General features: G+C 39.3%; 1 protein-coding gene across 1 annotated transcript; it reads right to left on the bottom strand.

Moving 5' to 3' along the window:
- Positions 1-269: 269 nt before the first annotated feature.
- Positions 270-22,301, bottom strand: LOC146312108 (zinc finger CCHC domain-containing protein 24-like). Its single transcript, XM_084740882.1, has 4 exons — positions 21,388-22,301; positions 17,983-18,183; positions 2,009-2,173; positions 270-1,446 (listed from the first exon to the last, which is right to left on the bottom strand). The coding sequence occupies exons 1-4, from the start codon at positions 21,598-21,600 to the stop codon at positions 1,333-1,335; spliced, it is 693 nt and encodes a 230-aa protein (XP_084597008.1). The 5' UTR covers positions 21,601-22,301; the 3' UTR covers positions 270-1,332.
- Positions 22,302-22,578: the final 277 nt, after the last annotated feature.

Genomic DNA, 22,578 nt, shown 5'->3' with positions numbered 1-22,578 from the left:
CATCTTTTCTTTTAACAACTCTTGAGTATTTGGGAATTATGGACACTAATTGTGGATGTTTTGAAAGTGAAATTTTTCTCATTCTTGCTCGATATAAAATTTAAGGTGCTCAACAGTCCGGGGTCCTTGTTGTTGTATTTTGTGCTTCATAATTCACCACACATTTTCAACAGGAGACAGTCTCTGGACCTGCAGGCAGGTCAGTCTAGTACCTGAACTTTTTTGCTACAAAGCCACACCGTTGTAACACGTGCATGACATAAGCAGGGACACCCCCCCCCCCAAAAAAATGGCAGCATATGTTGCTCCAAAACCTGTGTGCAAGCCAGCATTAATGGGGCCTACACAGATGTGACAGTTACCCATGATGCCACGGGCACTAACACACCCCCTAACTATCACAGACGCTGGCTTTTGAAGAGTAACGAGTAGAGAAAAAGTTCTTAAACTGTTAGACTATTCGCCCACACAAGTTGTGAACTTGAGCCTTGGGATGCCCCTTTAATACCCAGTCATGATACTGTCATGTTACTTCTTAACCTGTTTACCTTTTGAATGTTCCAAACAGGTGTTTTTTTTTCACAGTCCTTTGTTCTCTCTGTCCCAACTTTTCTGAAACATGATGCAGGCATCAAATTCAGAATGAGTACATATTTACAAACATTGAACATCTTGTCTTTGTACTCTTTTCAATTGAATACAAGTCGAAAGTTTTTGCAAATCATTGTCTACTGTTTTTATTTACGTTTTATACAGCGTCCCAACTTTGCCGGAATTGGGGTTGTAAACACAAACATGGAGACGTAATGAACACCAGCAACAGCTTCTTTTCATTTTCTCTCCCACATGTCAAAAACTGACCTGAGCAAACAACTCTGTGGCAGCTGTGAGGGGACACGCTACCTCAAATACAGAAAGCTTTTAAATCACGATGTCACCACGGTAGAAGGCTCAGTGGTCGTTGGCTGTCAAGCATCGCAATCGTCCAACTCTACTGGACATGAGTGAAGACAGACACAGAGCTAAAGTTTCTTAATTCACAGTTGGTAAGATTCTTAAGGTTCATAGTTAAGACTTCAAACGAATATTCACATAATGAAAAACTGAGGAAGCTGCAAGAACCCAGCAAATGCAAAAGTACTCGTCTCCACTGAGATATACTGTAGAAAACAAAGAGTCACAGTGTCAGAGAGAATATATCACGAGAATAAACTGTTAGATGCATTACAGTACAATAAAGTTTATCTTCATGTATTTTTTTTTTAGTATTTAAACTATAAGTCTCCCTTTTTGATAAAACTTTGGAGGAGTATATAAGGCGAACGGAGTGTGTTATTGCACACGGCGGCAGTAGTAGCCGAGGACTTTGCATTTTTCACACAGGTGCTGCGGATGCTCTTTGCTCTGGTCCGACACGTCCAACCCGTCCGGTTTCTCCAGAGGTCGCTGGAACAAAGAATCAGAATTACTGTTACTGTAACGCTGCACAGTTATGTCCTGATGTGACATCACTCAACAATGGCAGCACCCATGGAAGCCTAAAATACACACAATAAAACCTGTTCTGCATGTAAACTAATGTCAAGATATGTCGCCAATGTTAAATCCTGTAAAATAAAATGCATAATGGCGTTTGTTACCTCATGCATCACTTTTCCTCCTGTTTCGTTTATCCAAGGAGGCTGCACTGACGAGGCTTCAACTGTATGTACGTTCGCCAAAGAAACTCATTAATTTTCATGCTCAGGCATGTTTTTTGCATACGTTTGGCCTCGTTCACCTCTTTGGAAACTGGAAATTTCAGTATAAGGAGATGGAATAAACTGCACCACTTGAAAAAACTCTCCCAATTCCAGTGATGTCTACTTCAAGGCTCTATGACAAACAGTTAATGAGTTATTAAAGGGGGTGTGATTCAAGTATACCTAACATTCACCGATGAAAAAGGAACTCTGCTGAGTCCAACAGTGGTTCCAGGTCTCTGTCTGCAGTGCGGCTGTACTGTTACCTGCTTATGAGGGTAAACGTTGATGTGGCACTTGATACATTCTTGTCCCATGTTGGCCCAGGAGTTCCCGCTCATCCACTTCCTCTTGCATTTAGGGCATTTATATTCGCCGAAGCACCTCTTCTTTCCCTGATACGGGGTCAAGCCTTCACCTTTGGGTCGAGCCTGACATAGACAACAGACAAGAATTTGTACATTACTGACTGTGACAAAGTGGCCGTATTTCTATCGCTCATCTATAATTTGCAAATACATACGATTCCAATTTTACCTGGACAATTTTCAAATCTGCTGACTACAACTACCTCACATTGATCTTTGTGTTCAACCCACTTCCAATTTAAATGCTTAAAAATGAGACACTCTTCAGTGTGTAAACCTCAACTGTGCAAACAGTTTGGCTTTCGCCTCTCACCACCTCTAACTGGAAGATACTGACTGACCCATTTGGTTTCTTTGGACAGCAGCCAATTCAAAGCTCTGCATGATTAGAACAGGAAGTGATAGCAGCCCTGCTGGTGGTCAAGAGGGTCGAGTTTATGGACTAGTTTTGTCTCAGGAATAAGATGATTATTTATGGTGTGTCTGTAAATAAAAGTCGAGAAGCTCATTTGCTTTGAAGCTTGATGAATACTTGTGGTCCTGGAAGAGTGAGCTTTACATTTCAAAGGAAGATTTCTTATCTTATCTAAGGCTGGGTTGCACCAACAAGGACTCGTTTTTAAATGCTACTAAAAAATAACTTTTTAGCAAGCTAGCAAACAATGTCAAATTTTGTTAACTTTTTAGCAAACAATTTTTAGTTTGGATTTGCAGCAATAAATTTGAGATTACTAAACATAGATTGGTTTGTAATTATAACTGCATGTAGCACTGCTAATTTTGATTAGAAATAATCTCAGCGTAGGACAGTGTAGAATTTAGAAGATTCCTTGTGCTGTAACAGTAAAGATTTACTGGTTTATTCTAAGGAAGTTAGGATATATTGTAATGGTTAAGTATAATTTATTTGTTGGACAGAAAATAAGGAGTCTCAGCTTTCCCATTAGAAATGAACTCCCTCCCTCCAGCTGTGTTCCCGAGGGACCATAAAGGAGGCCCCGGCCTGTGGGGGGACCAATGGGAGAGGCCTCCCTGCTATAGGACAAATACCTCAGGCTCTCAGTCATCCCTCCCAGCTGGCCCCGACCCACCAATCACGACACAAAGATCTTAGCAGGGAGGAAATAAAACCCAGATGAACTCTGCACTTGTATAACATGACAAAATCCTAAACCCATCACAAAGAAATCATCTCGACAAGACTGGTTTAAATTAGAAGCACCTCGGCTGAAAAGTAGGGCAAGTCAAAATTAAGACTGAATCTGCACCACCAGAGGCGTGCGTGTCAAAACTTGTTTTGATTTCACAGCAGGAACATATGTCAGGTTCAGAATTTCTTACAGATCATTTTATTCATTTACATCTGTTTCACAAAACAGGTTTGAGGTTCCAGCAGCAAAGTCTCTAACTGTGAGGTATTTTTTTAGGCCTGTGTTTGCATCATTCAGCCACCATGAGGCACTGTGGGGGGTCACTTTTGATGGCAGCCCTCTTTTTCAAGCGCCTACAGGGAGAGCAGACAGAGCATCATCTTCCTGAGGGAGGAAACAGCTTTCACGCTGCAGAACAAGCAAAACAAACTCTACCTAAAGTCTGGAGCCCACAGGGCAGCAAAGGGCACGACGCACTCTGGAGTTTCCACCGACCCCATCAAAGATGTGACACTGACAAACGTCAAATGAAAGTCATACCAACAGTGACCTGACAGCGAATGGACACTCAGCAGGAAGGTTTGAGTGAATGCAGAAAAATGCACAAATCCATCATCGAGCCTTCTCTGTGCATGAAACAACCAGTTAATTTAAAATTTAAGAAGAACAGTATTGGGTAGATAATATTTAATCTTTTATAAACAGCTAAAAATGGAAAATATATTCAAACAAGTCAGCAGCCAGGCTAACCAGGCTGTCTCTCTGAGGCTGTTGGACACAGCGTTGCTTTGAGATAAATGTATGTGTAGGACTTTGAATGTTTACCGTGTTCACCGTCTTAGTTAGCATGCTAACATTTGCTAATTAGCATTAAACAAAAAGAACACATGTGGGTGATGGGAGTGTAATTAGCAGATGTGGAACCAAGTCATTGTTTCACAAGCCACAAGTATTTGCACTCAAGTCTCAAGTCCTAATTCAAAAAACTGACAAGTCCCAAGTGCTAGACGTTGAGTTTCAAGTCCTAAACAAGTAATATTGCATTTTGCGTGAAATGTAATGCCCTCTGAAGAAGATTGGTCTTTGTGCAAAGTTGGAAGTTGCTACGTCTCTGTAATTTTTTGACCAGAACATTTGGCATCCTGCATTTTATTGACCACTCCGTAGTTTTTGTACTTGAACGAAATTATTTTCTGTTGTGATTTTCTCCAACTAGAGCCTCTCCTGCAACTCTGGTCCTTAGTTTTTCTAAGTATGTGGTTATAAAATGAAGTATGGTTAACAAAATCTCAGGGTAGCGCCACCTTGTGGAGGAGAAGTCAAGGAATCACCACAGTCATATGCATTCGTTTTCTGGGGACCATGGATGTCTGCAAAACTGCATGCCTAACTGTTGAGATACTGCATTGGATAAGTGAAAACCTTACTCTGCTGGCGATGCTACATGGAAAGTTGGTGAATTAGCAAAATCAGTAGACTTTATCCTTCATCCTCAAGGCACCATGAAGGTCTGCTTCAAATTGTATGTAAATCCATCCGATAGCTGTTAAGCCATTTCAATCTCAGTCATAAATATAAACCTAATGCTAGCATCATCATGACAAGGAAAGGTCAGGGGACCATCAAATGTATTACAACATAGAATACATCCCCAAATTTCATGTCAATCCACTGAACATCCAGGATCTTACTGTCTGACTCAAGTGGTGGACCAACCAAACGATCCAACATAGTAACCACAGAAACAATGCTGCTAACATGGCTAAAAACATTAAGGCATAATGTTTTAGGCTTGGTCACATTCAATTCAATTAAAAAAATTGCCCTATGTACTTTATCACACAGTAAAAAAACAGACACTAAAACCCTCTTTTACACTGGAAAAAAAACCCCACAATCTGGCTTTTGTCATCAGTGGGAAAAGCTACAACTGGCATTCACTCCCAGATCAAATGACTCTGCAGTGGTCACAGGTATTTATCGGCTCCCTCTCTGACAGAGGCAATAAAGGCTTGTCACCACCGTTGGTAACTTCTGCAGCTATTTTGCCCCTTCTTCTTTAAGGCTGGGTATCGGTAATCAATACCTTTAAGGTATCGATTGAAATAACCCCATACTGAGTAGCATCAAAACTGGTACTCCACTGGTATGAGTAATACTTTAAGGGCACTGGTTTTGGTACTGGTATTGTAATTTTTTAAACAATACCCAGCCCTGTTTTTCATGAACATGTGCCGCCTTGGTTTGACGCGATCTGTCAGCCGAGCACAGCAGAGTTTGCACCCACTTGACGGTGTATATTTAACTGATGACCGCTAATCACGTTTTATTTCGTATAAAGTCTTCACAATAAGTGTCCCCTGTTACTTTATTATCCAAAAGCTTTTTGTGTTTTTACTGGGTGTAGCGATGTTTAACAAAACCGCATATATGCACCAATTTTTAGTAAAAAAAAGGCCATTTTCCTGAAATAGATTCTTCATATTTGATTGAAGATCTTTGCAGCCTCTAACCACATGTGAGAAACTGTTGTTTCAAGATAAATAGATATTAAATTAATTTATTATGTGCATTACAACTTGCTCAATCCAAAAGCCATAACTTAAGTTGTGTAACTTAAATCCATCCCAGAGTGCACAGAGCGATGTAAAGCCAGATTTTAAGGCTGCAGCAGATAAGCTTGGCCCAGATCCTTGCAGCCTGGTGAGAGAGGCCCAGGAGGTTGGCTGCCTCCCTCTGCCATCATCTGGAAACCATCAGGATAAACAATGGACTACTCCAAATCCTCACCCCCTCCTCCTCCCTTTCTCTCTCCCCTCATTCACTCTCTCCCCCACTTCCATACCCCCATGATACATTCATCCCGGAGAACATAGCAACACCAAGCCCACTGGATACCATGTGGTCAATTACTCCACACTAACAAACCCACAGCGCTCTCTGTCTCTCTCCCTCGCTGGGTTTAATTTGTATCAGACCCCCACAGCATCAGGGAGAAGCCCAGCTGTTACCACAGCAAAACACAACATTAATGCCTGGACTCAAATCCACTGCAGTTGCTCTCCTCTGGTTTAAAGACTCCTGTGTCAGCTTAAGTGAGACTTTTCATTATCTTGTGAAATCAATTATCTGCAGCAGGGTTTAAAACAACAAACTGGCTACTTTCTGTTTACCATAAACTATTAGATCTTGTAATGGAAGACAATTATTACTCCAACAAGGGGTCAAACAATTAGTGCAGGAACTGGTAACAATAAACAAGCAATTGCTTGTTATTTATGAGGCAGGAATGGCAGACTTTCTCTGGTTTCTGCTTTTACAATGTACGGATTTACGGCTTTTCTCTGTTTTATATAATTGATCCATCCTAAGTCCCGCCCCTTTCGGAACCTCGGCCATCTTTCTCCTTTCCTGTTTGGATATGGTGTGTGCTTGACTTGTCCGTAAAGACGTTTTTAATTTAACTTTAGTCTTAGCCACTTACTGAACATCTCAGTGTGTTTCAGTCACATTTTATTTATTTTGTTTTGTTTTAGTCAGTGGAATAAGTCATAGTTTTAGTCGTACTCTTTTTTTGGTCACTTTAAATTGTTCCTTTTCTTCAAAACTGTTTATTCTTTATCCTCAGATAAAGTTCTTTCATAAAATTGGATAGTGTGGCTCTTAAAACAGCAAATTACCTCTCATTGTTGCATCTATCCCCAGCTCGTGAAGTAGGTTGTAACATACTGCTCCATTTGACATCAACTCACATGATCTGTGATTGTATAGCAGAAGTCCGATAGAGTTTTCTTTGTAATAGAAAAATATGGGTGATGTGTATCAGAGTTTGAGAGATCTAGCACAAACAACTCCTGAGTTACTGATGCTCCAAAAAAAAAAAAGTGTTACTACCATCCCAGGTCTCCCCTATCATGAAAGAATGAATGTAAAAGTCATTACTGGTTATCAGACCTTGTGTCATTATTGGTTATGAGACATTGATAATGTTTATAACGTAGCAACACAGCCTTTTTTATTTATCTTACCGAAGTCTTCTGCTAAATTTGGCGTCATGTTTCACTCAGTTGAGTGTAAAATGCAGACATGTATGAATCCACGCAGAACTTGAGCTAAACTAAAACTGACATACATGTTATCACATCAATGAACTTATGTAACTAATATTTACCTTGACAGACACCCTGGCACGGTGTTTTTTCTGGTGTTTCAGGTGCACGCTCATCTCTAAACTCTCCTGTCTCTTTATTAGGAACGATATCAGTCTTACTTTCGTTTCACAGACAGGTCGTCTCTTCTCTTTCGTTTCTGGTGGCGCTGCTGGTGAAGACGAGGCAAACTTTGTCCAGTTAATTAATGCTTTGAGATGCTGATCACTGTGATCTAATTCGGTTGTCCACCCGAACAGAGCTGGAACTATTTCGTCTCGTCTTTATTTGTCAGAGGAAAAATGAACCGAGACTTTGTGCTTCTTTTTGTTGCCTTTTTTTTTTTTATTTTTTTTTTTTTTTTTTTTTTATTTTACATCTCAGATCACAATTTCGTCAGTATTTCAATATTTTGATTGATGATGCCCTTAGAAAAAAAGAAATGTACATCAATTTACATCATTTTAATGAGTTCAAGTATATTTCCCAAGTATACTCTATATAGTAAGTATACAAATATCAGTGTAGTATGCTTGTAAGTATACTACTTTAATACTTATTGGGACTAATTTGGCCCACTTTTTTAGTTTATAAAAGTATACTTAAAGTATAAGTAGTGCACTTTAAGTACACAGATTGTAGTGCAAATATACTGTCAACTATGCTACAAGTGAAGTGAACTTAAAGGTATACTGTTACATACTTCTAGTTCATTTTTTAGTTTATTGAAGTATAGCACTTCTAAGTATACTGCAAGTAAACTTATATATACTTGTAGTTTACTAGTTATATAATAGTAGTCGACTTTCTTGTTGTGTGAAAGTATACTCTCAAGGCTACTCTCAGTAAACTACTAGTTTAACACTTTTTATGCTTGTAAGTTTTCCGTAGGTGAATTTAACATCATACATATATCATAGTTTACTATTTATATATATTTTTTTTTTTTGCACTTTTCAGTTCAGTATTAGTTCTCTGTCTTTTTACATATTTTCAGCAATTATGTTCTAACATGTTTAATCTAATTAGCAGTGATGGAAAGAGTACTGAAAAAAGTATTGTTACATTACTAAAATATTACTCAATTACAAGTAAAAGTACTGGTGTTACAAAAATGCTTGAGTAAAAGTACAAAGTACTCAAAAACTACGCAGAGTATTAGTTCCCATAATTTCATGGTTAATTATGTGATAATTCGTGAAAAATGTATTTGAAATTTCTCAGAAATTACCCCCAGATTACCCCGAAATTAACCCTAGAATTCATGGTTAATAATGTGATAATCAGCAAGTACTGTTTTCTTTTAGTGGGTTGTAATCACCAAGTAACATATCAAATTTGCAGTTAATTTCAGATAAAGTTCAAGTATGTGAAATGGTAATTACCACCTACTTGCATAAAAATGACACTTGCAAATGATCACATACTTACCATGAAATTTGGGGGTACTTCCTTAGATATGTCACTTGGTAGTTACCACCCATTACATGAAAACAGTACTCACTAATCATCACATAATCAACCATGAAATCTGTGTGTAATTAGCGGTTAATTTCTGAGAAATTTCAAATATATCACTTGGTAATTACCACACATTTACCATGAAATAATGACATCTGACTCAGTACTCAATTATGATTTTGAAAGTAACTAAGTAGATGATATAGTGTAATAAATACTTAAGCACAAGTAAAAGTACAGACTTGAAAATCTACTCATAAAAGTACAAGTACCCAAAAAAATACTTAATTACAGTAAAGTTAGGAGACTCAGGAGGCTGTTTGTCTTGAGGGGGGCAGGTAAAACTATTACACTAGGTTTAGAACAAATGTCCTGATCACAGGGACATGCACAGACATTTTGACGGGCTGTTGCTCTAACCTGAAAAAAATAAATCTCAACCCTGGTGCCTATAGAGTGCTGCAGGAGTAAGTCCTAAAACACAGAGTCAGCCCTCTTGCAGTTGCCTCGTCTCAAAGTCATTTGGGTTTTTTGTTATTTGCCTGAAATTCGGTCTGCAGTTAACAAAGGTTTGAGAGATTTTGTTTTGTTCTATGACATAAAATACGTCAATAAATACCCAACTTGTAAATTTTGAACCTTTTATGTGTCTTCAAAAAGACAGTTGCTCAAAAGTGACTTCACAAGGCCTGATAGTTGAGCAAACTTGGTACCTCACCCAACTTTTTCCTTTTCCTGTCAAAGCAACGAATCAAAATGCTAGCTAACTACTTAGCTAGTGATTAATGTAGATTAGTTACTTGGCTAGCATTTTGCTAAAATTAGTGAATTTATGACATCTTTGGTTTTCTCAGATTAGCCTGGCAGATAGCATATCTAGGTATAGGAAACAAAGGAGAAAGTTAACTGAGAGTGTGTCTATCTGAAGTTTGACAAACACACTGTTGTTGGATTTTGATGACAGTTGAGTCACAGTTGATATATGAAGCTGTAATCCTTCTGCAGCCTTTCTGCAAATCTTGCACGTCTGAAATACTGAGTGGATTAACCTTCCCCCTCTCCACAACAAATAGGATTCAATGAAAACAGCTGGAGGCCAAAGAGCAAATGATTGTTTTTCTATTTCCCTACATGACTCTCCAGATTTTCAGTCACACATCAAGACTATTGTTCGAAGCGTGCAGCATTTAAAGTAGCAGAATGATTTCCTCACACACATTCAGAGACATCTTACTTATCAGCATCTATTTCACACGCAGTGCTGCTTTCATGGAAGGATAAATATCTACCAATACACACTCTGCTCCATCCAGAGTGCGACTGAGCTGTGGTCAAGTTGACGACATATACAGCTGTAAACTGGCGTTATGTTTCACAAAGCGTGAATGACAGGGGCAGGTGGTGGGCTGGCAGACAAACAAGATGAGCAACAGCAAAATATTCCCAACTTCAGTTCACAGCTGAGCGAGAGTCAGGAAGACTTTTCTGTGGAGAGTAAACTTTGTGATGGGATGCAATAATGGGTTTGATTTCATCGTTGTGTCCAATAATCGGTGCAGTTATAGTCTCTAGTCTCTGTAGAGCAATCTCTCACTGATTCTTCAATGAGGAAAACATACAGTTGAAGCGGCAGTATGTGCATCACCTCTATGCAAAATTGAAAGTATAAACTTGTTTTATTTGTATACAGATTGCTAGCAATACATGTGGAAAAGAATCCATTATATGTAATATATATAAAGGCTTTAAAAAACTTTCTGTCATTAATCCTCTCACACGACTGAAGTTACTTGAGTAAGTTTAACTGAAGGGCTGGTCCAAAGCTTTTTGGCACCATAAGCAGGAACTCAAATCCCTAAAGCTGATAATAAAATGTACTTTTTATATTCCCCAAATTTGGTATAGTGTCCCCAATTCTGAAATTTTGCAAAAGCACCCATACAAAAATTGAATGTACTTGAAACTTCCACCAAATCTAGTCTGATTGTTATATCCCACATATTATTTTATTTAATTTAAGTGAAAGCAAAATGTATATTATAACCACCAACTGCTTTAAGAGACAATTGAGCAAACTTTAGCTCCTGATGAAGATCATGTAATATAACTGAAAGCTCCAGAACAGCTACTAAATGGTCCTGATTCTGTCATTTTGTCAACTGCTGTTTCCAAAGTCAAGAATGAACATTAAACCTCAAGAAAATAACTTAACAAGGTACGAAAATGGCGTATAACTAAACACGTGGTATTTGGAGCCACAGACAGGAAAACTTATCGTTTCATGCTCATTTCCTCTTCCCTCCAGTCATGTGTCACTGAAACTGGAAAACTGTCTACAATGACCAAATCCTCCAGGATAACAAAGGTGATGTTATCTTTAAGACATGTAACCAAACATAAACCGAGCCCCTACAACATTCCTGCCCTATATATTCATTAGCTTTGAGCAGATGACAGCCACTGTTTATCAGAGGGAGTCTATCTACCCCACATTCCAGGGTTTCCTCTATCTTGCTCGTCCTCCTCAGCAGATGATCCGGCCAAAAGCAACAGACAGCACACTGAGGACAGATAAGACGTTTATCAGCAGTGAAAACAAAAGGACCAAAGCAACAGGAATCACACAGTGTTGCTTGAGATTCACCAGTTATGCGTTTGGCTATGAACTGTGTCGCTCCACCTGAAGTGCGGTGTCCGGTCCAAAAACAACAGTGATATCATTATCAGTGTTTGAACCGACACATCAGCAGAAAAACGCTCTAAACTGTGATCAAACATAAGTAAAAACACTGATCTAATGCCATCATTAGAGAATAAAACTCCAAAGCATTGGTCCAAAATAGGGTCTGTATCTGTAAGCAGATATGGTATATCGGGTGGATATTAAATGTTTATTTCTGGTCAGTCGGTTTTGCTTCCTACAGTCTGACAAAGAAGCACAGCTACATGGAGGCTGTTTGTAAAAACCTGTCCTAGTATTTTTGCAGCATGCTATTCATTCTCTCAACTGCTTGATAATGTCTTACAAGTAAAAACTGTTTCTTGGTGATGCCTTTCGGAGCTTCCTTGCTGTTGAGACAAGGCTAGTCGCCTAATCTTAAACCTGCAGTGACTACTTTTTTGGGGAAACACAGGAGATGAGGGTTTGAATCCCACGTAAAGCAAACAGTCAGAGCATATTGTTTTAAGGAAGCAGTTATTTGAACCCAAACAATGATCTTTTCTTAAACCTAACCAAGCAGTTTTGTTGTCTAAACCTGACCAAACTGCGACTGAAATGTAATGTTTCTCAGCCAGCTTTATTTTGAAAGTCTTACTGGACGTATGCATATATATATATATTATCACTAACTTGACCACAGAATGAGACCAGCGTCCTTTTCACGCCTTGGCAAGTCAAGAACATGACACTCACAGTGGACTGGCAGTTCTATTAAACACTGACATATTGTCATCTTCTAAGTTGATAGGTTTAACTTGTTAGCAAACAGTTGCTTATTTACACGTCCAGCAGTTATGGAGGAACATTATTTTTGATTTGAAGATGGGTTTTTGCTGACCTGGCAAATGCAATTCCCATGCAGACTCTCTTTTAGCTCTGTTTTTGGTCTCCACCAACTAGGTTCGCCAGCTAGACGTCAACTGTGTCTGTCTGTCGTTTGGTGCTGAGTAGATGACGTACTATTGGTTTTTAAAGATGCAAAGAACACCTTTCACATCGTCACATTTGCTTCACACTGTTTCATTGTTATTATGAAAATAAGAAACACTGTTGCCGCAGAAGAATAGTTCAGCATTTGGGGAAATACCTCTGTTTTTTGCTTCCTTTCCCAGAGTTAGATGAGACGATTGATATCACTCTCATGTCTGTCATATAAAATATGAAGCTGCAGTCAGGAAATGGTCAGCTGAACAAAGGATTTGAAAGTAGGGGAGAGCTGGCCTGGCTCTGTCCAAAGGTAAACAGAATCGGCCTATGAGGAGCCATAGAGTTCATAATTAATTTGTTATTCCTCACCCAGTAAGGTCAAGGTGACAGAGAGGCTGCAGGAAGTGACTGTGCCTGGCCTAGAAATTATCCAGCGCTTATCATTTTCACTCTTTGGTTTTAATATGGTTTAAACAAACGAGATATGCAGTGTTAATTAGCTCTTTAGAGGTGCTGGCACGCAGATTTTGTTACTTTTGGATGGAGTCTGGGTAGCTATTTCCTAATTTCCAGTCGGTATGCCAAGCTAAGTTAACTGTCTCCTGCTGCTTCATATTTAATGGATAGAGTGGTATCAATCTTGTCACATTCACTCTCAGAGAGAATATGAATATCTATACTTCAGGAAAATGTAGAGCTATTTAGAAGAAAAAGAAGAGGAAGAAGAATGTCCTTTAGCAGTCCTCCTTGGGGGAAATTATTTTTTTTAACTAGAAATTCAATCATTTCTTTAAAGGGCTGCTTAAACCACAAAAATATAATTTAATTTGGGGTTTAAAAGGCATGTTGTGGTGGTAAATGGTGGTCTAAATGTAGTCTCAGAGGTTTTTCCTGCCTGATAAAGAATAAATTAATCTGTAGGGGGTACTAAAGTCTGTGGAATCTGTGATTTATGTTAAAGAAAGTGTTCGGTATTTTGGGAAATTCACTTGTGTGCTTTCTTGCCAAGTGTAAGATAAGACGGCTGATGCCACTCTCATGTTGGTCCACTAATTATGAAGCTACTAGCAGCATATAAGATTTATAAGATTTAAATGAAATGGAATATAATATTCTTAAGTTATTCTTAAGTATTTAAGTTGTGTATAATCACCTGTATATAAGAATGGTTGTGTTTTTGGTTAGAATGAGAAGTTTGTTGCATTGCCAACAGCTCAACAAGTAAAATTTCACTACTAGATGCCACCAAATCCTCAATACTGGTCCTTTAAATAGACAAATTACCATTTTACGGGGGTTATGTGTCAGACTACTTCTTGGTAAGATGACAAACTTTTCCTTTAATTATAAGGAACAAAACAGAGTTGAGGATATTGTATCATAGGATGAAATGCTGATTAAAACTTGAACTCAAAAAATCTGTTTCACCCTTCAAAGACCAAATATAAATCAAGGAATTCCTCCTGTCAGCCCTGCAACTATCAAAAGTTCCTCCGTCCAACGTAATTATCAAAGCAGACTTTTCCCCTCCATTCAAACATGATTAAACTGTAACTGCAAAGACATACACCCACTTCCTGTGCTACCCGCTGTTTCCAAAAACACGTTCTGGATGCAGACGTCTCTGGGCAGCTGCTCGCTGGCCCTTTAAACGAGTGTCAGACAGCCGCTCCAGAGAGACAGAGAGAGAAAGACGGAGACGACTGCAGCCAAGCAGAGCTGAGTGAACAATACAGCCTGACTTCCTGACCTTTGGTTCCACAGCCCCTCTGGAGAAACAATGCCCTCCTTATTTAGCCCAGGCTCTTCCCACCGTACACCCATTTACTGTCAGCACACTGTCACTTGTGTATTCTCTTTACAGTAACCGGGTCCAGCTACTTAATTGGCAAAGGGGTCATTAAAATGTTGTGACCCCGGGTTAAAGGGTGAAAGGTGTTAAACTTGCAACACATTTGGTTGAAAATAGAAAGTTTGCAGAGAGGACAGATGAATATCAGCTGAACTTACAGCAAAGTTGGAAATTAAGTAATTTTTCTGCAACCCGACACACAGCAAGACATCAAAAGTGCACCAACAGCGTGTATTTCAGTCATCTAGAGCTAAAAATGCCTCAGATTCCAGCTAACAAGAACAAAAAGCAGTTTGTTCATTAGTTACAGCTTCAACTGAAGAGGCCTTTTGTCATGACAACGGCTCCATAATCATTGCTTTGGATCTGAAATATTAGCAACACATGATAAAATCTGACATCATCTTCCTAAAGCGGAGCGAGCGCGGCACGGAGCCGGCCAGCAGAAATGGTTTCCAGATTTTGCACATTTGAAGGGGTGTGGCCGCGAAGAAGAATCGTAAATATTTCTGAGTAATCCTTTGACGTCTTAACCTTGTAGTGAAGCGAGTAACCCAACTCTCCACTATGCTGTCAACTGGATGTTTACAACGACAGGCAGAGCACAGCCTGGCTAGCATATCTACCACCTTAACTGGCACTTTTTCATTATTTTTCATCACCTAAGGCTTCCACAGAGGCACCATGTGTTTCTTTATCAAAGACTTTCAGAGCTGACATGGGCCCCATTCCACCCAGAGAAAGGCTGTTAAGGGCTCCGCACACCCACTTCCTGCGTGCTTCTTCTCTCATCTTACTGAGCCGTGACATTCTTTGATTCCTGTCCACTGCAGCTCCAAGTACAAACCAGTCAGCTGTGGAAGACTGCAACAAACAGTCCCAAGAAAATGACTGCTGCTAATAAGATGTTTTATATGTTTCTGTGGAAAGAAAAACAGCTTTTCAACAAGTAATGTAACAACGCTTTGATTTACGTTTCTCTGTTCTTCATTTTAAAGAGGGATGCTGGTGATATACAGCAACGTAAAGACTGGCTGCACTCAAAAAATAAGTGACAGTGTGCTGGTTTTATACTTTAAAAGTGACTGAGAGCTTCGTTTAAACATTTGGACAGCAAGGTATGTTTATAAAACTGATGGGCCGATAGTCACACCCACTTTCTGCCCAGGTGTGCACAGATGTGAAAATGTTAAGAGCTATAAGCTCACTGCAAATGATTTTCTCCACATTCCTCGCATTCTTGGCTGCGCCAATCTCATCTGTGTTGGCACTGATGGAGGTGCAAAGCTCCCACAGACATGAGACAAGACGAGAGAGCGATCAAAATGGGGATCTAGTTTTTCAAAATGGCCAGGACAAATCTGAGCTGATAGACTCTTCCTACTTACTTTGTGAGGCAGCTGGATTCAAAAGATCATGTGAGAATCAATTTTGCCAGGCTTCAAGTTATACATTTACCAAAAGGGGTGCAGCCCATCAGCGTCGTAGGAGGGACTACTGGCAGCTATGGGCGTGGTTTAGAACAAACATTAGCGGCCCCTGAAGAGGTTAGCGTAAATACTGTGATAGCATCAGTTATATCAGAAGTGGAGAGTGTTTCTTCGTTGAAAGAAGAGCAGAGAACAGCACTGAAGGCTTTTATCAATGGAAAAGACGTTTTCGCTCTTCTCATGACTGACTTCAGTTTGATTTGATTAGTTGAAGTTAGCCCGTGTGAGATGTACTTGACAGGTGGTCCATCCCATCACCTGCCAAATGTTTTCTGAAAGTGCCTGCCCTTTTCCAAACTTCCCAGATGGTTCTGTGTCGGGTTATCTTGCAACATCTTGCGACATCTCCGCTCCTTGTGTTTAAGTTAAAGCAGCAATTCCCAAACTTAGGGTCGCCAAAACGGCCACAAGTGCTGTCTTTTTATGGGATCACCAATTGGCAGAGTAAAATGCATAACAATGCCATGATATGTGAATTCATTTTCTAAGTTTAAATAGAAAAATAGTGGGGTTTTTTGCTACAGGACATCTTCAAGTGAAGCGTTCTCAGCATCAGGTCAACTCAAAAGAAGAGTGCAGAACAGACTAAAGAAACAGTGTTTTCCTTTGTGTATCATTTGAATTGTTTGTTTCATGTATCTGTTACTGACTATTGTGTTGGTTGCTAGCTAATATTACTACTTATTTTGCTAGCAGCAACTGACATTCCACCATTGCCTGACTTGTGGGTTTGTCCCTAATGTGAAAAGTTTGGGTCCTGAGGAGATACAGACTTAGACTTTAGGGTCTCCAGCTGAAAAGTCTGGGAACTCCTGAGAAAGGAATGGTTTTGGGAAATTTGTTTATTTGTTTGCTTGTAGAGAGTTAGATGAGGAGATTGATACCACTCTCATAAAAGCCTGTTAAACCTCCAGGATAAGGTTTAGGTTAGCATACAAACTGGAAACAGTGGGAAAATACTAGACTGGCTTTGTCCAAAGGTAACAAAATCTGCCTGCCAGCACCTTTAAAGCTCCCTAAATCACGCGTTATATCTCATTTGTTTAATCGGCACAGAAATCAAAGTGTAAAATCATCAATTCGTGGTTTTGGGGGAGTTTATGTGCCTTTGAACAGAGCCAGGCTAGCTGCTTCTCTTTGTTTTTCTAGTCTTTATGCTAAGCTAAGCTAACAGGCTGCGGTAACAGTCACTGTGCAGACGTAAGAGTGGTATCAACCTTCTCATTTAACTCTTGGAAAGAAAGTAAATAAGCGTATTTCCCAAAAATGTCCATCTATGGCTTAAAGCAGCACCAGGAATTTGACTCAGACCAAGAAATGTGGCTGTGTTGGAAATATTAAAATATTTCTTGCATCACAACTACTTATGTTTTAGAGGGCGTCCACCCCGTTGTGGAGTTTGACTAAAAAACTATGCACAGCTTGGCTTTTCTGACATATTCTTAAGACCTCTGACACAAATTGACAAAAACTGGAGCTTACAGATAATGGTGAAATTGCAAGAAGATGTCCCTTATGTGGAATTATCAGAGTGCAGCAGCTTTCGCACTATAGCGAATCCTCTGTTTGCCTCCCAAAAGGAAGCAATTACACTTTACTGACTCCTTCATATAATTGACCAGTAAAACTTTACCAGCCATTTGAAAATCCACTTTTTGCTACCTTGCTCCGTGGACACATCCTGTCTATCAGTCATTCGATTATTTCCATTATGCCTAACAAATGTCAGGCATTTCCTTCTGAACATGATCAATGGGGAACCGCAGCCGCGCATAAAGCAGTGGTAATATTTCTCTTGTGTTTGGAGTAGAGGTTGTGCCTAGTCCCACAGAGGAACCTATCATCTTTCATTAAGGCCAGCTCCGAGATGCAATCTGGCATCTGCTGCTCATTACCAACCTGCGCTGGTACATCTAACTCAAATATGTGCTGAGGAATCTATTTCACACTGAAAAAAAGAATACAAACATAATATTCTAACCTGGAATTTAGACTTCTAATACCATTCATTTAAAAAAGGGGGGCGTTGCATAGTCGACCTACATCTTGGAGGAGGCATGTGGATTTGAACTGCTGACTGATCTGCACCTGACTGATGTACAGCAGCGCAGACCGGCTCACCTGAGGGCAGTCTTTGATGTAGTGTCCTTTGTTGAAGCAAAGGTGGCACAGGTAGTTGGGCGGCGGTCTTTTGCTGGGTTTGCGTGTCTCTGGGGACAGGGAGAGGTCTGAGAAATGGTCCGCCAGAGAGCTCAGGCCGTCCACGATATTGTTGAGAGAACCGTAAGGCGAGGAGCTCTTGTAGAAATTGTTGTTCAAGGCCTGTCGGAGAAAAGACCAAGAGGATAAATCACAGGTATTGGAACCATACAGTAGATAGATTCATACACTGAAGTAGAGCTGCAGCTAACAGTGATTTCATTTCTTACTGATCTGTTGATTAATCTCTTAACTGCTTATCTAAGTATATATGAAGTCATAAATAAATCTTGTCTATCTGTATTTATGGGCCTTTTGAATATCTCAAGAACCATTCCTCCGATCTACTTCACACTTGGAGGGTATATTGCTGAGGACCCAAGGATGTATAGTGTCGAATTCTGTGCAATTTGGCCAGATAGTAGTGCTGTAACAACAATCTTTATGTTGTGGCCTGTAACTTTTGAACCATTTATGTCGAGAAAATGTTTCAACTATTTTGAACTTTGTCCAAATCTTTTATTTTGCAACTCCTCCTACAAATTATGAGCAATTGTCACCATATTTGGTACAGAAAATCTATAGATCAAGTTGGAAAAAGTTACTATCTCAGATTTTTGATTTTGAATTTTTTGATTTTCTGGTTCTCAACACTGAAAGCAGCACTTCCAGGACCCAAGCAAGCACTCAAACACCCAAGCAATCCTAACAGGCACACCCTGCACTTGTGAAAATGTCAGAAACTAGTAAAAAAAAAAAAAAAAAGCTCTGCATGTTACAAAAAAGTACAAAGTGATGTACTCAGATAGTTTGTCCTGTCTACATATTCTCGTACGAAATTTGCAATATTTGACCTTTCTTACTGATGAATGAGTCAAAAGTTTAATTAGTTGTGTTTCATTAATATGCTGTTCTCAGCTCTACACGAAAGTATCTCTTATGTCACAGAAACACAGAAGATTGTTGTTGTAACTCCATGATGAAGGAGCATTTGAGCCCGCATGTCAGTCCATCACCCTGATTGATTCTCCTGTTTGTCTCTGCAACAGTAGCCGACATTATTTTCATTTCTGCAGATGCGCTGCCTTTACTGCATTTACACTGTGGGGCCAATAGTGTCCATTTCCTCGACAGAACAAAATGCCTTTGTCATGCATTCTTCTAACTCGTTCTATTGACACGGCACAATCAGCATCATTGTGCCTCTGGAGGAGACGGGTGCTATGGCACCGCAGGGCGAACATGAAGAAGAGCAGCCTGCAGACACTGGCTGTTTACTCTGAGGGCATCACAGAAAGAGAATTGTGATCAGAGGCATGTGTACGCTGCAGTGGGTGATGTTCAGCATGAGACATTAAACCACTGCATGTCTCTACCATGTGTGCATTTTATAGTATGGCATTTGAATAATTTCATTTTTTAAAAGTTAAAAGTGATTATTTTAAGTTAAAGTAAAAAACACATGATGAGTTGAATGAATGTACTGTACAGAGTTTAAACAATTCATTAAATGAAGTTTTTGAAGAAACATGATCAGCATATAGAGTGCTGCAGTGTTGATGTATTTATGAAGGCCAACCTGGACGTTAGCATCGCTCTGGTTCCCTCCAGAAAAACTTTTGTGCATTGGCTTTTAGTGCAGAAAAACAAGTTCGGCGGCAAACAAAACTTTAATACTTGCACGTTTTGTTTAGCCAAACAATGTTGACAATTGAACAGTACTTTTATGATTTGTTTTAAGTGTAAAAGCAAACACCAGAAGTAAAAAAAAGCTCAGGTTAGGCCATACATGAACCAAACCATGGTCACATGACTCGACATCATCCCCATTAATGTTTGGCATGATGACGTTAAATGTTAAACAGCCTCTGTGGTCTCATTTAACCACTTGTTAGCAACTGCCTTTTTTTAAAAGACATGTAAAGGCTTCAAGTATACAAATAGTGTATCAACTAATGTATTTTATGCTTTAGAACAAAATGTTAACATCTCTTAAACTTGTGTTCACCACAGATCTTATTTCAGGCAAATAATAAAAAAAACACCCATTCAAATCAGCTACTGACTTCCAGACAAGGTAACCGGAAGTGCTAATATGTTAACTCATTTCTGGGTTTCAGGACTCATTCCTGCAGACTTCCCAGCATGCATTGTTTGACACATAACCTCCAGAGACCCTTCTCTTTTTTTGGTTCAATGTTTCTCTAATACACGTTAAGATAAGTCGTGGTTGCTGGTTTACATGAATGAAAACCCCTTGAAAAATGTTGAAGGCTAAAATTGAACTCGGTCACTTCTTCCTCACACTAAAACTTCATAAATTCATCGAGAGCAGTTTCATATGTTGTCTTTGTGCCAATGCTGGAACAAAGTCGCTCCAACAGGAGCAGCTGCAGCTGTAAGTTCTTAGTGTCAAATGAAGAACTAACCTATAAAAATAAGAACATTTTAAAGAAAATCTAATGTTTGTAAAGTTTGTCAGTGTGACTGAATAGTTGTTGGTTCAACTTAATCTTATGCTCATTACATATATTTTTTTTTTCAAGTATAACTGAATTAATATAATGTTTATTTGACTAGAAAAGTTTGTTTTGAATCATTACAAAATTACCCCAACTTGTCTTTTCAAATTCAATCAACTCAAATTTGTTTGTGATTATGACTCAAAAGTTGGTTCAACTTAATATGTCAAATTTTGTGAGTGTTTTGTCCGGTACAGCTGAATTAATATCAAGTTTATTTGACTAGGAAAGTTGTTGTTTTTAATCATTACAAAATTACCTAACTACTAACTTTTTAAAGATGAATGTTGTTTTTACAGTGTTCTGTACAGCAAACAGTGTTTTTTAGGCCAATATTTGTACCCAAACTCACTTTTTTCATGATTTATGTCCATTTTCATTCTTTTCTTGAATGTTTCTGTATTAAATTAAACCCCACTGAGTGAACACTGCATACTAGCCCAGCAGAGGCCTGCCAGGGTGAACTCTAACATTTTTAAAACCTTGTGAGAGCTCTTTCTCAACCTGCCATTCCTCCTCCAGCTGCACAGTGACACCAGAACAGTCTGAACACACTCAGGCACTATACCAGGGTACAAAACACATATTCATATGCTACCCACTCACCACAGTGCGACCCAATGAAGGCATGCAGGTGAGGTTTACTGTATGGGCAACAAAAATAACCTGGAGTCAAATATGTGAGGATAAGATTCATGGACAGTCTGGGAGAGAGATTTCTGACATGCAGTTTAAAGATGAAAGCTGTAAACTGTCGTGCAAAGTGTTAATCACTCCCATGAGTGCATTTTGACATGAATTGTACCTCACTCCTCAGATGGAAGAAGTTGTTGAGATAGTTGGAGCTCAGATCTGCTGCGCTGCGCTTGGAGATGTTCATGTCCTGAGGAGAAGTGTCCGAATCAGTTTTGAACGCATCAAAAGCGCCACTCTGAGTGTCTTGAAGAGACATATAGACCCAGTTGAGCAGCTGTGCAGGTTGGTACACAGGGGTACCAGTCTCTATAGCGGACATCATGTTGCTTTTTGGAGGAGGACTGCGCCTCTTGGAACAGCACCGTCAGAACCGCCGTGTTTTCTGGACCACACGACTTCTTTCAGTCATCCCCCTGCTCCGACTGGATGGGTGTGATCCTTGTGTTCACCTGGGGAGTCCTGGAGGACCCCAGAAACCGGGCTGCAGTCACGGGGGAGAGCGCACTGGAGGCATGAAGCGCAAAAGCCTGAATGCTGAATGCCAGCGGGAAGCCTGAAGCTGCGCTCCGGCTGCGGGACTCTGGGCTGCGTCACAGCGAATAGGAGGTCCAACATACAGTTTGCATCTGCCAGAAACAGAGTTACACCTATTGTGGTGTTGCTCTCTCACCAAGAAGTTCTGGCAAGACCTTTGCAAATTTGTCATAGTTTCAAAGATTAGTATTGTATTATTATGGGAGAATGTAGTAATTGGTTTCGTTAAACCCATTATTTTCATAATAACTCTGATAACAACAGGGAAAGAGGCAAATTTACCAATAAAATATTTTGTTGTTGTTGTTTTATTGAATAAAATCGGACAATATGTAAAACTTCCAAACCAAAACATTTAGACTGTGTTGCACCAGATTAGTTTTAATCAGAGTAAATGCAGTTTTAAAACTAAGCAGAGCTCTGCTGCACAATTAAAAACTAATTTCAGTTTAGTAAATACATAGTTATGTGACCTGAAATTAAGTAGAGTTTAATGATGCCTGTTTTTTTTTCCTTTTTTTTAAGAGGGGGAAAACCCTTAATTTTCAGCTGCTCTTTTTTTCTTTAAGAAAACTAGCTAAAAGTTAGCTAGCTAAAAAGTTGGTTAGTTAGCCTCCTAATGACTGTTCAGTAAATAATTATTGCCCAGTCAATGTAAATGGGCAACTATTTTAAAAGTTAATCCTCCTAAATTGTAAATCAAATTTAAAGGATTATAATTATCAGTTTTAGAGTAAAAAAAACTAAACAGATTTAAAGAGAAGCT

The sequence above is a fragment of the Lutjanus erythropterus genome, chromosome 17 (assembly GCF_056507025.1).
Source record: "Lutjanus erythropterus isolate fLutEry1 chromosome 17, fLutEry1.hap2, whole genome shotgun sequence".
NCBI classification, from domain to species: Eukaryota; Metazoa; Chordata; class Actinopteri; order Lutjaniformes; family Lutjanidae; genus Lutjanus; species Lutjanus erythropterus.
This window is presented reverse-complemented; position numbering and strand designations above follow the sequence as displayed.

Coding starts and splice junctions, on each gene's coding strand:
- LOC146312108 (XM_084740882.1), bottom strand. CDS start 21,600: ATGATGTCCGCTATAGAGACTGGTACCCCTGTGTACCAACCTGCACAG. Junction 2,174..17,982: donor ACATCAAAGACTGCCCTCAG/GTGAGCCGGTCT, acceptor TGTCTATGTCAG/GCTCGACCCAAAGGTGAAGG. Junction 1,447..2,008: donor ACGTTTACCCTCATAAGCAG/GTAACAGTACAG, acceptor TCTTTGTTCCAG/CGACCTCTGGAGAAACCGGA.